This window comes from Acanthochromis polyacanthus, chromosome 3 (assembly GCF_021347895.1).
Source record: "Acanthochromis polyacanthus isolate Apoly-LR-REF ecotype Palm Island chromosome 3, KAUST_Apoly_ChrSc, whole genome shotgun sequence".
In the NCBI taxonomy this organism is placed as follows: Eukaryota; Metazoa; Chordata; class Actinopteri; family Pomacentridae; genus Acanthochromis; species Acanthochromis polyacanthus.
In genome coordinates, this window is record NC_067115.1 from 46,326,142 (window position 1) to 46,340,011 (window position 13,870).

The window sequence follows — 13,870 nt, forward strand, 5'->3', positions numbered from 1 at the left end:
AAAACAAACACACAAACAGAGAACGTCAGTGTTTCCTGCAGCATTGAAGAACTGATGCCTTGCCTGACATAAAGAGCACCCCAAATGACATCTGAAGACACTTTTACCTGTTGGAATTTAACATTCAGTTGTCTGATTACGTCACAATTCCTAATCTTACCTACATCCCCAGATTAACCTGGGCCAGATTTCTGTGTCAAAACGAATACAGGTTAGACTGAACGATAGCTGATAATGTGTTAACAGAATTCAACTGACCACAGTTGTTCAAAACAGTTTTGAAACAATTTTGCAGCAATATCCAAAATTATCCAATACATAATTGTGTGTAGACTGTGACTGAGACCAGTCTTTACATACCTCACTGTGACACTGATTGAATGCTTTCTTTCTGGTGTGGATCTGCCGGTGTCGTTTCACGCAACCCAAAGTTGTGAAAGTCTTCTTACACTCGTCACATCTGTATGGTCTCTCCCCAGTGTGGACACGTTGATGAACTTTAAGGCATGTAATGTAGCTGTAGCGTTTCCCACACTGGTCACAAAGGTATGGTTTAACCCCAGTGTGGGTCACTTCATGAGCTTTTAACTGTGAGTACCGTACAAATGGTTCACCACAGTGATCACATACGTACACATCATGTCCAGTGTGGATGCGTTGGTGATATTTTAAGCTCCGTTGGTCGTTGAAAGTTTTTTCACAGGAGTCACAGCGGTACCGCTTTCTACCAGAATGGGGGCATTGATGGATCAACAACTGTCCATGTTGAGTAAAGGTTTTCACACACTGATCACAGTTGAATGGTTTAACCCCACTGTGAATGAGTTGATGTCTTATTAAGTGACTCTTGTGAGTAAAAGCCTTTCCACACTGATTACAGCTGAATGGTTTAACTCCACTGTGACTGAGTTGATGACTTGTTAGATTACTCTTCTTAGTAAAAGCCTTTCCACACTGATCACAGCTGAATGGTTTCACTCCACTGTGAATGAGTTGATGGCTTTTTAAGTGACTCTTCTGAGTAAAAGCCTTTCCACACTGATCACAGCTGAATGGTTTGTCCACAATGTGAATACGTTTGTGAATTCTTAGCTTTGTTGCTGTGATAAAAGTCTTGCCACATTGCTCACAACTGAGTGATTCATCTCTTTTTGCTGTTGTTGCCGAACCATCCTTATCCTCCTCAGAGGTCCGACATCTCACTCCATTGCTGCGTTTACATTTCTGTAGCAAAAGACAAAGATAAAAACAGAGGCAGTGATGGAAGAGCAATCATGAAAAAATTGAACCTAAAAGTCTCAATTCCATGTAGTTGGACATGAGGCTGAAACAATATCAAGAATCTGCAGACATGCTAGCAGCTTTGTCATTAGAAACCTAGAAATGTGTCAACAGCACACTCACAATGTCAACAAAACTATTTTCACAGGCCGATAGTTTTCAGCTTTCTGCACGGTAGTTTTAGAATATTGGGTAGTAAAATCTGTTGATCGCCGTGAAAAGCAAAGCAGAGCTGGGACTGATGGGATTGTACCACCAGGATCTCTTGATCCTCAGACTTTCCATTAAGTTACATTACTGGAGAAATGGACAAAATGAAAAGCATACAACATCAATGTCCAGATTTAGGTCTTAATGGCAGCAGGGTCAATTCAGACCACCAACACTTTCTAGTTTCTCCTAGGGGATCAGATGTTGATACCAGTCCAGAAAAGATCTGTAATTCTGGCACTGAATTCTGGATTTGACCCCAACGACCCGGGCAATTTGTTATGCAGCAGTTACTAGTGTTGTCACGATACTGGATTTCTAAATTCGATATCGATATTTTGAAAAAATATCGATATTCGATGCGATTTTCGATACCACGCAACCATAAGATCTCTGTCCAAAATGTTTTCTTTTTATTTAAAGAAAATGACAGAACAAACGGTAGTGCACATTTTCACATTTCATTCAGTCTATTTAGTCCTTATTAGTACAAATAAAATATCAAAAAATCATATAAAAGATGCAATCTGTCTGTACGTTCAACAGTTTCCAGTTCCAACTATAATACAGTCAGCAAGTTAAGTATGTTTAATGAATGAAGTTTTCACACACATCCCTGAAAACAATGCTCAAATTCAAAACAAATACAAAAAGCCTGAGTTACACACTGCCTTAAAGGCACTTAAGGCAGGCCAGGCATTTAAGTTCAAGTAAAAATAAAAGCAGCACAATCTTCTATTTTCAAACAGTCAAGTGCAAGTAGTCCACTACAAAAAATTATGAACTGTCTGGACTCTGGAACTGGAGTAATGCTAATGATAACTTTTCTCTCACAATAACAGTATGTGCAATTTGTGCATGCAATGCAATAATAATTAAGAAATGAAAAATATATCAAGGAGGTAGTGTGCTTATCACAGTAGTGTGCCTATTGATATATTATTATCAATTATTGACATATTGATATAGATTGGTTGATATGAATAGAAAATAAGATGATGCAGTTAACTTAGACTATGGTAAAAAAGGAATGAACTTAGTGTTGTGGCTCGCAGGTTACAGCATTTAAATTGTTAGTTTGAATCAGGCCTTTATAATGACTTATCAATTTAACTTAGAAATAAATAAAAGTAAAGTAGTGAAGCACAACAGCATCTAAGTTCGTTTCTTTTTTATCAGTCACTCCTACATCATCTTGGTTTCTATTCATATTACAAACTCTCTAGAATGGATATGCAGCCTATTGTTTGCTAGCTTTAGCCATCGCTATTCACTAACAAGACAACAACACACACACACTCATCAGCACACAGCACTTCTGACGTTGTCACGTTCTGTGACGTTCTGACGATGTCAATTAAAATGGGTGGCGAGGCTCCTGCACATGCCATTACCATCTTGATGAGCCAGCGTTTACATACCGCAAAAATTAAAAAAAAAGTAGCGAGCAAGTGAGTCGCGAGCACCTAGCATGCAGCAGTAGCAGCACTCACATGGTGCGTGGGGACAGGGGAGGGGCCGCAGCTGGCATGCAGGCAGGCAGCAGCCTGTGTGCTGTGTACGGGTGGCGCTGTTTTGCGACCAACGGGAGAGGTACAAACTGAGTATCGGTATATGGGAAAATGCAGATTGAATTGTTTCTAGTTCATAATTATCGATATATCGATATTTTTGACAACACTAGCAGTTACACAAGCGTTCATCAAACAACAAAAGCAACAAAATAGTAAAACAGTTCAAGGAATAGCAACAATTAAAGGTAATGTTTGAAAAATGTAAAAACACAGTAAAACAAATACAAGCAAAATAAAAGCCATTTAAAGAAAAATCAAACAAAACATAAGATAGACAGGGACATCGGCAGCAATCTTGGTCATTTAGTCAAACGTAGTAAAAGTTTTCAATAAACGGCCACTGATGTAATCAGGTAGAGGACTTTTCTTTGGTCTGCACTGTTTGAGACACCAGATTACATTGCCCACATCAAAAAAGGGATTCTGTGGAGAGGCTGACATGAGACAGTTTTTAGTCTCAGCATGTTTAGCCCGAAAATCATGGGAGTCAAACCTGACATAAAAACTGTTTAGACTTTGAGCCAGCTCTAAATCAGAATTACAACCACTGAGCTGAACTCTCTCATTGACACATTAATTAGTCCCAGTGATCAGATTCATGCCATCCCAGACTGAACTGAGGTTGTTCATTTTGAGCTGAGACTCAAGTCTGTCTTTGTATTGTCTTTTGTGGGTCCTGATCTCCTACTTTAAGCTTCTTAGAAAGCCATGGCTTAGTGTTTGGATATAGTTTTACAGTGTTTTCAGGAATAACACTGGTTTCACAGTGTGTGACCCAGCTGCTCACATCAGTCGGTTCATCAATATCAGCTGAGGACTCCTTAAACACGTCCCAGTCAGTAACCTCCAGACATCCCTGCAGAGTGTGACAAACTTTCACTCTGATGTTCTGCACTTTGCCTTGCTTCAGTACAGTGGTAGAGAGGGATAAGGAGGATGCAGTTGTGGTCAGAGGAACCCAGAGGAGAAGCACCTTTCACATTGTTGTAACGGATCAAAGATTTTGTCTCATCTAGTGGGACATGTGATGTACTGATGGAAGTCTCTCAGTGTGTGTTTTAGTGAGCAGTGGTCTCTGGATGACCTGATGGATAAACCCACAGGCATTTATTTCACTGGCCTTTGGACGGATATAGACAAGTTTCACAAATATCTGGGGAAATTTCTGAGGCAGATATGGAGGGCACAGTGAAACAGAAAGCAGTTCTAAGTCAGTAGTGCAGTTTCTCCAGGACAGTGTCAGATTTGCACCAGCGCTGTCCTTGTCCATTTGGAAGACCCACTTGAGCCCAAGCTTTTATTTGCTGGCTGATGTTGCTTCAATATTTCCACATAATGTTCTATCCTCTTGATGCCATCTATTTTGTGAAGTGCACCAGTCCCTCCTGCAGCAAAACACTCCCACAACATGGTGCTGCCACCCCCATGCTTCACAGTTGGGATGGTGTACTCAGGCCATCCTCAGCCAACATCTTCACAAGGTCGTTTGCTTTTGTTCTGGGGTTGATGAGCACATTTACCTCCAAAACAATCCTAACCTTAACCAATCTCCATCTTGAGCAGTAGGGTGGCTTGACATTCCCATGGTGTTGATCTGTACATGTAATTGTTTGGACAGATAAACGTCAAACCACAGCAATCTGGAAATTGCACCCAAGGATGAACCACACCTGTGGAGGCCCACAAATGTCTTCCTGATGTCTTGGCTGATTTCTTTAGATTTTCTAATGTTGTCACACAAGGAAGCAGTCTGTTTGAGGTGTGCCTGAAAATACATCTTAATCTATCAAAAGCTTTCAAAGTCAGGACATCATCATCTTGAAGGAATAGCAATCTTAGTGTATGCAAACTTCTGATTGTGAAGAAAGTAAAAAAATTCTCTAAAAAAAATCTCTTTCGTTATTCTGGCATTTAAAGATAATTTTGGTCATCTTAACTGACATCAAACAGGAGAAGCATTGCCAGATTTAATGTCAGATCGTGTAAATGAAAAAAAGGGTTATGTGTCGTTTATACAGTGTAAGTAAACTTCTGGGTTCAACTGTCTGAATTTCTTGAGAAGGAAAAGGCTGGTAAACTCACAATGCTCAAAGTATTATTCTCTACCAAAGAAAATGCTGCTCTTTACCTTCCTGAACAACTTGCTTGAAAAACAAGACTTTTCTTCCCTTACTTATCTTCATCACCATATAAGACATTTTCATAAAGTATGATCAGCAGCTAGTTCAGCCTCAAACAAAAAACAAGCAGCTTCCTAGCAGTCCACCATTATATCCTCAGTACAGCTGCTTCTGCAGAGCTACATCTCTCCAGCCAACGTCACCTGGCTTTGGTCGGCCCATCTAACCAACTGGAGCAACTTTACACATTTTAAAGAACAAAATAATGACAATAATGTTACAGTGGTATGTTTCTCACTTTTTGTGAAGAATCCATGTTTCCTCCGTTGTTGAGCTCAGACTAAACGGCTGCCAACATTCCTCTGCTCCTCCGTCAGACTCTCCTCCTCCTGCCAATCACCTGTCACATCAAACACATCTTCATTAGGATACCACTCTATACACAAGTGTCAGAGTGTCCCATATGTTCATCAGCCAACACAGAGGACACATTTCAACTCAATACTTCACTTTTAGCTCTTTTCAGTTTCACCTAAAACTGATACAAATGAACTTAAACTGTTAAAAATAATGAACACAGACAGAAAACAGACATGGAAAAAGAGAATAAAGAGAACATAAAGATGCTACTGCAGGTGATTCAAGTCAGGAATGCTGGTAGAAAACTGAGAATGAGAAGAACTTTGTCATTGCACACTTTCATATACAGTGAAATTTAATTTGAGCTGCCCTGCTTATGCTGTCAGTTAGTGAATGTATTTTACTGCTCAGTGTTCTGTTTAAAGGCAGCTCTCACGCTCTGTTCTTTGCACTCTCCCATAGTGTCAAGTCTCCTCCCACTTTCAATGACAGGTGATTCTCATTGATGATTTTTCTCACAGTTTCTGCAGTTTCCCCACTTGAAAAAGGATGTTTCATCTACCCAGGGTTTGAGCAGGACTCCACTCATCAATCAGACAGTTGCTTTCTTTCTTTTCCCTCTTTCATTTTGCAGTGGTCGCAAATTCATGAGATACAGAGGTGGAAACTTCCATAAGTCCATACGTTTAGTTGATAGATTAATGTGAAAAACCTTTAAACAGAACACAAAAGGACAATGTTCACATTACTGCATTCAGCAAATAGTAACAACCATTCCTCATGGACATTTTCACCACATTAGCAAATGTTACTCCACTCAATTTATGTTTGTCAACCTCAACACCACATAAACTGAAGCGACAAATCATGGCATGAGCAACATTCAACCCAATACTATACCACACATGAATTTATCTGCATTTTAAAGAGTAGATTTTGAATCAGTTTAACACATTACTCTTAGCATTTTTATCATTTTTTTTATTATCATTTTATACTTTTTACTTCATGGTTTTAAAATTATTTAAAGTGCATAAAGTGCTTTGAAAGTGCAATCCTTTCCAGATCCAATAAATAAATAAAAGGCATCGTAAAAACCCACCATTACAAACAGGATGAATTCACTGGTCTTAGCTGGAACCCTCTAATTAGCACCAATTAGCCTGCAATCTTATTTTCAACTGAGCAATTACAAAACACACGGAAATTATTGGTAAACAGACAAAGTTGACAGCCGATCTCCGTGGCTAATGCTAATGCTAACAGATACTGCAGTGGCACACATCGGCAGCTTAAACAGTCTTTTAGAGTCTCCAGAATTCTGCTCTCACCGGCAGCAACCCCGATTTTGGAGGTGAAGGCAATTCACAGTTTGCCGCAGATCTTGATGCTTTCCCAACAGAAACTCACGGACACTTTGTTTGAACTCGGTCATTCATTCTCAGTTCCTCCTCAGTGCTGCGTGTGTCCCCATGTATGTCGCCGGTGGCAAACCTGCAGCCGCAGATTGGTTCCGCCCCAGCTGAGTGCAGGACTTGTGCGTAAATGCTTCTCCTTTGAGTTCTCAGCTCCTTCCAGTTTGACTTGACACATAGACTGCTTTGCACTCTGTGTCACCTGTACCTTCAGAGCTCTGAATAAAAGAACAAAAGGATTAATTGCAAAGAACAAAAAGGTTTTGCCTCCACAGCAGCTTGTTATGAAATGATTGTATTTGATGACTGAATGTTCTTATTCATTGTAATACTGTGTGATGTGTGCTAAAAGAGGAACAAGGACACGAGCTATCATCACTATTATTTCATCTTGCATGTCTAATTTTAAAAATATGACATTATATAAATATGCACTACTGTTCAAAGGTTTGAGGTCACTTAGAAATGTCCTTTTTCTTGAAATCAGTTCTTTTCAATGAATATAGCATTAAATAAATGATAAATCCAGTCTAGACATTGTTAATGTGGTAAATGACTATTCTAGCTGTAAACAGCTGACTTTTAATGGAATATCTCCATAGGGGTACAGAGGAACATTTCCAGCAATCACTCCTGTGTTCTAACGCTACATTGTGTTAGCTAATGCTGTTGAAAGGCTCATTGATGATTAGAAAACTCTTGTGCAGTTATGTTAGCACATGGATAAAAGTGGGAGCTTTCATGTAGAACATGGAATTGTCTGGATGACCCCAAACTTTTGAACAGTCGTGTACAGAAGGATATGGAAATCATAACGCAGTGTTTGAGCGGTCGTAGGTGAGCTGTTGTGCTCAGGATGAAGAGTGGAAAGGCACTTGGTCCTGATGATATACCTGTGGAGGTATGGAAGTGTCTCGGAGAGGTAGCAGTAGAGTTTCTGACTGGGTTGTTCAACAGGATCTTAGATAGTGAGAAGATGCCCGAGGAATGGAGGAGAAGTGTGCTGTGTTCCTCTGACGCTCACTTGAACTAAAAGCATTTGAGCTGCACAAAGTGTGAAATGAGAGAGGAAGCAGTGAATCTCCAAACTGCTGACAGACTTTCACACATTATTGTCCAGTGAAAATCAGCTTTTTATGCAGCCACACTTGATCCTGATTGGAGTCTTTCTAGTGATGAAATGAGAACTTCCTTCATCTTGTGTGTGATGGAGAAGAATAAAGGGCTGTGGCTAAAAATCCTGACTCTGAGTTCTTCATTCCAAACACACATTATATCAGCTGTTTATTATTCATCTGCTTTATTCTACTCAACATGGAACACAGAGATCAGAACAGGTAGAAATTTAAATTTAGAACATCATATACTTTACAGCTGTATTTTATTATTAAATATAATTAAAAATGTCAACATAAAGATCAGATCTTAATCATTTATCGTCTCCATAATGTAAAGTCTCTTCTGTTCACCTTTTTGACTCTGAATCAGAGAAAGCAGCATTTTCTCATCAATTCTGTCTCGTGCTTTAATCATTAATTTTTCAGATCATCCTTGTTATTGAACTGTTTTCCATCATTATGAACTTTTCTTGCCATAAATCTCCAGAACTTTCTGATGGGATTAAGGTGTGAGGACTTGGCAGTCAGTTCATCACATCTAGATCACTCTTTCCAAAGTATTTTGTGGTAAATTCATCCTGAAATCCTCCAATTTCTGTTCTCAATATTCTACCAAATATGAAAGATTCCTTTGGAAGCAGATCTTCAAGGATTTTAGATTTGATTTCCAACAATCAGAATGTTAGAAGTTTCCCTGTTGATCATATTTTAGTGATAGTTTCTCCCAAATGTTTCAGCTCATTTTCACTGGAATATTCTGAAGTAAAGTTTGTGTTTTCTGGTGAATGGATCAGATCTCACGTTTAGTTTCAATCAAACCCTGAGGCTTCTGGAAAATACACACAGCTTTAAAATAATGTTGGATCATCTGCTGACTGTGTCCTCATTAAATGCTTTTAGAGTTTCATTATTTTAACCCTCGTGTCGTTTTAAAGTTTGAAAATGTGGAAAATAATAAATATTTTCACAGTGAAACTTCTGATGTCCACATTTTAACATTTTTAGGAAATTTTTGAACATTTTCTGGTGGAAAAAGCAGAAATGTTTCTAAAGAAGATTCACATAAAAATCAACCAAAATCCAGTGAATTCTCTGGATTTTGGTTGATTTTTATGTGAATGTTCTTAAATAAAATATCAGAAGTTTTACTGATAAATATGGAATCACTTTCGATATTTTTAGGATTTTTTTTGGAAGATTTTACTCATTTTTTGAAAAGTATTTCCAAGAATTTTCTTGCCAAATTAAAGGGATTTTGTTTTGTTTTTTAAATAAAACTTTTAAGGAATTATTGGAATTTTCTTCCTGAAGGTTTTTGCACATTTTCATAAATGTGGTGAATTTTTTTTGCTGAATTTCTGGATTTTTTTCCTGTTTTTTGGTGCCGTAAATGAAGCCAACAGGAGGGTTGACATCCAGAGCTAATAATAAACAGCAGAGGACTGATGGGTCTCCTTGGTGTTTGCTCCTGTTAACATCTCATCTTCTAGTAGTTCCACATTGAAGGAATTCTGCTGGACAACATTGAGAGCATATGAATGAATTTTCCATCCAAAATAATGCAGTGAATGTCAAATAAAGTGGTGTTGAAGCTCGTCAGAAGCTTTCAATGAATGTAGAAAGAGTGTAAAAGCAGCATCCTCTACCAAATGAGCACAATCCATCAATCATCATCAAAGTGTCCAAATTCCAGAGAAGACATGAACTGCAGATTGGAAATGAGTCAAAGGATCCATTTAAAATCATTTATAGACCATGATCACAAAGTCAAACACTAGATTGTCCTTTTGTGTCTCATTTTTGGAATATTTTGTCTGTTTCTGTTGTTTTTTTGTCTTTTTTTGTCTGACTTGTCGTTCATCTCATGTTCTGTTTCTCGTTTTTGTCGTGTTGTGTTTTCTTTTTGTCTCGCTTGTGTTTTTCTCTTATTTCTGTCATTTTGTGTTTTGCTTTATTCGTTGTTGTGCGTGCTGTTTTGTGTATTTCTGTCTCGTTTGTGTCGTTTATCCATTTTTTTGCTGCTTTGTAACTTGTTTGTCTAATTTTTTTGGCTCTTTTTTTATTTCGTGTCGTTTGTCTCAATTTTAACGTTTTGTGTCTCATTTTCACAATATTTTGTCTGGTTTTTGTCTCATTTTTTGTCTTTTTGAATCTGACTTTTGTAGTAAAAAGCGGTCCGGCCCACTTGAGATCAAACTGGGCTAAATGTGGAACCTGAACTAAAATGAGTGTGACTCCCTGATTGAAAGCTTCTTTGAATGCTTCAAACAGTCCTTCTCTAATATGAGCCCAGAAAAACGGATCAAAGTTGGTTGTAAGTCCATCTGGAGCCGCTGATTTCCCCAAAGACATTTTCATTCCAGCTCTATCAATCTCTCCAAACACGTGCTTTTAAAGTCAGTCTGAGGAAGAAATGCTTTGACTTTGAAAGAAAAAGCTGCTGAATGTAAATGCTGATAGAATCTAAATCTTTCATCTGCTCTTTCTTCTGGATTGCTCCCAGTTTGATCATCAACATTTAGAGGCTGATTGCATTTCTCTCTCATCCACTGAAATAGGAACTGTTTTTCTCCCCATCTTCCATCCATTTAGCTCTGGATGCTAGAAATGCACCTGGTGCTTTATTCCAATCCAATTCATCTCCTTTAGATTGGAACCCAATCACTTCTTCTTTCTTCCTCTCAGAGAACACATTCATTTTACAACACTCATTCATATCATTCATCAACTGTCTTTCTCATTCTTTTGCTTTCTGACACATTCTTTGACCACAATCTACTGAGTTTTCTCTCACTTTATGTTGGAAAAATTCACATTTACTTCCAGAAGAACCAACGCCATCGTCTGACTTTAACCCTCCCGTTGTCTTCATTCACCAAAAATATTGTTTCCTGCTCTGAAAAAATTCAAAAATTCAGCAAAAAATTCACCAAAAATTCTGAAAATGTGTAAAACCTTCAGGAAGAAAATTACAATAATTCCTTAAAGGTTTCCCTTAAATGTTTTATTTCAAAAACAAAACAAAATCCCCAAAAATTTAACAAGAAAATTCTTGTAAATATTTTTTTTAAAAATGAGTAAAAATCTTCCAATAAAATCCTTAAAATATCTAAAGTGATTCCATATTTATCAGTAAAACTTCTGATATTTTCTTTAAGAACATTCAGATAAAAATCAACCAAAATCCAGTAAATTTTCTGGATTTTGGTTGATTTTTAACATTTCTCTTTTTTTTCCACCAGAAATGTTAAAATGTGGACATCAGAAGTTTCACTGTGGAAATCTCTGGTTTTTCTCCACAATTTAAACTTTCAAACGGGTCAATCTGAGCCTCAGGACGACACGAAGGTCAAAGCAACTCTGAGGGAGTGTTTGTAGATGTCAGAAAGTCATGCTGCTCAGAGCCTTTCTTTTTCTTTTCCTGCATTTTGTCCAAAGTGTGGCTGCCAGGAGCTCTGCTTCACTTCAACCTTCATGTCTTTAAAATGAGCCCAGCTGGCTTTGTGTTTGTGCACTGGGACATGCTAGCATTTCCTCAGGGTTAGCAGCTACACGTGGAGCTTAGTGCTTGTTTTTGCTCCATGAATGGAAGGAGAATGCTGCTGTTTTGAAGCGTGTTCCAGCATGTGTGACATGTATGTTTGCTTCATCTCAGCCACTTATGAACAGTCCACAGTGAATGTTAACACAGACAAACACAAGGATTCTGTTTCTTTTCCTGCTGTTGAAGGTTGGACATGCAGGAACAGCTGCAGCTATTAAAGCCTCCATCACAACTACGCCCCCTGCTGTCTGATCCTCTTCTCTCCAACAGAGCGACCAGGGTTAGTGGAGAGGAGCTCCACATCTAGCAGACACCACAACCTGTGGCTTCCACATCATTTCTACATCAGAAATGATGGAAGAAAATCCATCACAGGATTATTTTTCCTCATGAAATATTCCTGAAATATTGTGTTTTCAGGAACAACTGATTTCAAATATTTAGGATCAAAACTGAGATGTTTTTATTTCATTATTTGGTCAAAAACTGTAAAGTTTGAACTTTGAGTAAATGTCAGATATTTAAACAAATCACTGTTCTTGGAAGAATCTGTGTCTGCTGACCTACATTTTAATTATAATCCACAATTAATAAAGAAAAAGCAGTTCTGATCATGTTCTGATTAAATTCTACTGAGCTCCATATTTCACAGCCACTAAGTTTATGAGTTCTTATTCAGACTTTAGGGAACAATTCAACATATTTTCATGAACATAATGCTAACTTAGCTGACAGCATGGTGTCATAGTTGACAAAAGTAACACAGCTGACTGGACATTAAAAATATCATGATTTATTGATCAAACATCATCATCATGATTGATGATCAAGGATTATTTCTGTGATCAAACTGCATATTCCATCTCTTAGTGCATTTATTCAGACCTTGTGACATCATGGTGACATAAACTAATAATTCAGACTCAGACTAGTTTACATGGATCCACTTTATGAACTCACACACACATTATAAAGTTAAACAGTGATCCTGACCTACAGGAAACTACAACAAAGGCTTCAAAAACTCATCACTACAATGCACCATGGAAAGATTGGTGAAAAAAGTTGACTCAGAGAACAGGCACTTCAACAATAAATGGACAGAAAATACGCGTTTATTGCTGTGGAAAAGAATCCGGTGTGTTTAATCTGCAGCCAGTGTGTAAAGAATACAATCTGAGACGGCGTTTTACCACAACTTATGCTAGCTTTGATGCTACTTTCCCACCGGGCTCTGCTGCTTAGAGGTCCAAGTTATCAGACCTTACATCTTGTTATGAGCAAAGATGTCCATTTTGTTTCACGCTGTACGGATCAAGAGAGAGCAACGACGGCGTCTTTACGGATCACCTGGATATTAGCTGAAAAGGAAAAGCCGTTTACAGACTCAGAGACCGTGAAGGAGTGTTTGCTAGCATCCATTGAGGAGGTGGTAGCAGATGAGAAAAGCTGAAACAGCATCATGGATTCCATCAAGCAAATTCTAACATCCCACACATCAGCTATGAGGACAGCGGAGTCCCTCGCATCGGACTTTTTGGAGACGCTTTTGGACGAGCTGAGGAAGGCCGAGGTGATGTCTTTGTCCGTGGACGAGTGGACAGATAACAGTGATGTTGCTCAGCTGTGCCTCTATGAGCCATTTGTTGACGGGGAACTTTTTCACCAGGATCTGCTTGGACTCATTCCTATGGAGGGACACTCTAGCGGGGAGATTGTGTTCACCAAAATGATTGAGTTCTTTGAGGAGAAGGACTTGGATTTGACGGCATCAACATGCTGCTGACAGATGGAGACCCTGGATGGCAGGCAGGGATCAGGTTCAGGTGAGAGCTCTACATTTTCTCATCCACCAAAGCCTCCTGTGTGAAAAGCTCAGTGGCGACTTCAAAGAGACCATGGACTCTGTCATGGCACTTGTAAACTTTCTCCGTTGTATCTCCAGTTTCCAGCAGCGCCTTTTCCTCACACTGTTGACTGACATGTCTGCTGGATAGAAGGATTTGCTGGTTCACAGTGACATTAGATGGCTTAGCAGAGGAAACGCATTGAAGCGTTTTTCTGTGAACGAAGAGGACATTCTGGTGTTTATCTTCCTGCTGAACATTAGCATTGTAGAGAGGCCAACTTAGGGAGAGTCACAGTGATTTTTCTGTCTTCAAATGGATGAAGTGATTGTTGTTCAATCTACTTTGAAGCATTCTGCCTTCATCAAATATCTTCATGTTCTTATCATTCTATTCAGAGG

General features: G+C 38.6%; 2 protein-coding genes across 28 annotated transcripts in view; one reads left to right on the plus strand and one right to left on the minus strand.

The window, feature by feature from the left end:
• Positions 1-13,870, minus strand: part of LOC127533427 (gastrula zinc finger protein XlCGF26.1-like) — a 277,821-nt gene that overhangs the window by 155,252 nt on the left and 108,699 nt on the right. For 7 of the 27 annotated variants that reach the window (XM_051946462.1, XM_051946464.1, XM_051946466.1 and 4 more), the window contains one exon: positions 361-1,224. The exons of 8 other annotated variants lie outside the window; for them this stretch is intronic. In XM_051946462.1, the coding sequence (XP_051802422.1) occupies positions 361-1,224 (864 nt within the window). Of the gene's footprint in view, positions 1-360; positions 1,225-5,483; positions 5,586-6,107; positions 6,258-6,876; positions 7,071-13,870 lie in introns of those variants that run through there. 12 more of the 27 variants (XM_051946467.1, XM_051946469.1, XM_051946471.1 and 9 more) reach the window with 9 other exon arrangements.
• The window catches only part of LOC127533435 (uncharacterized), a 41,218-nt gene that overhangs the window by 21,300 nt on the left and 6,048 nt on the right, over positions 1-13,870 (plus strand). The gene's annotated exons all lie outside the window — the stretch shown is intronic.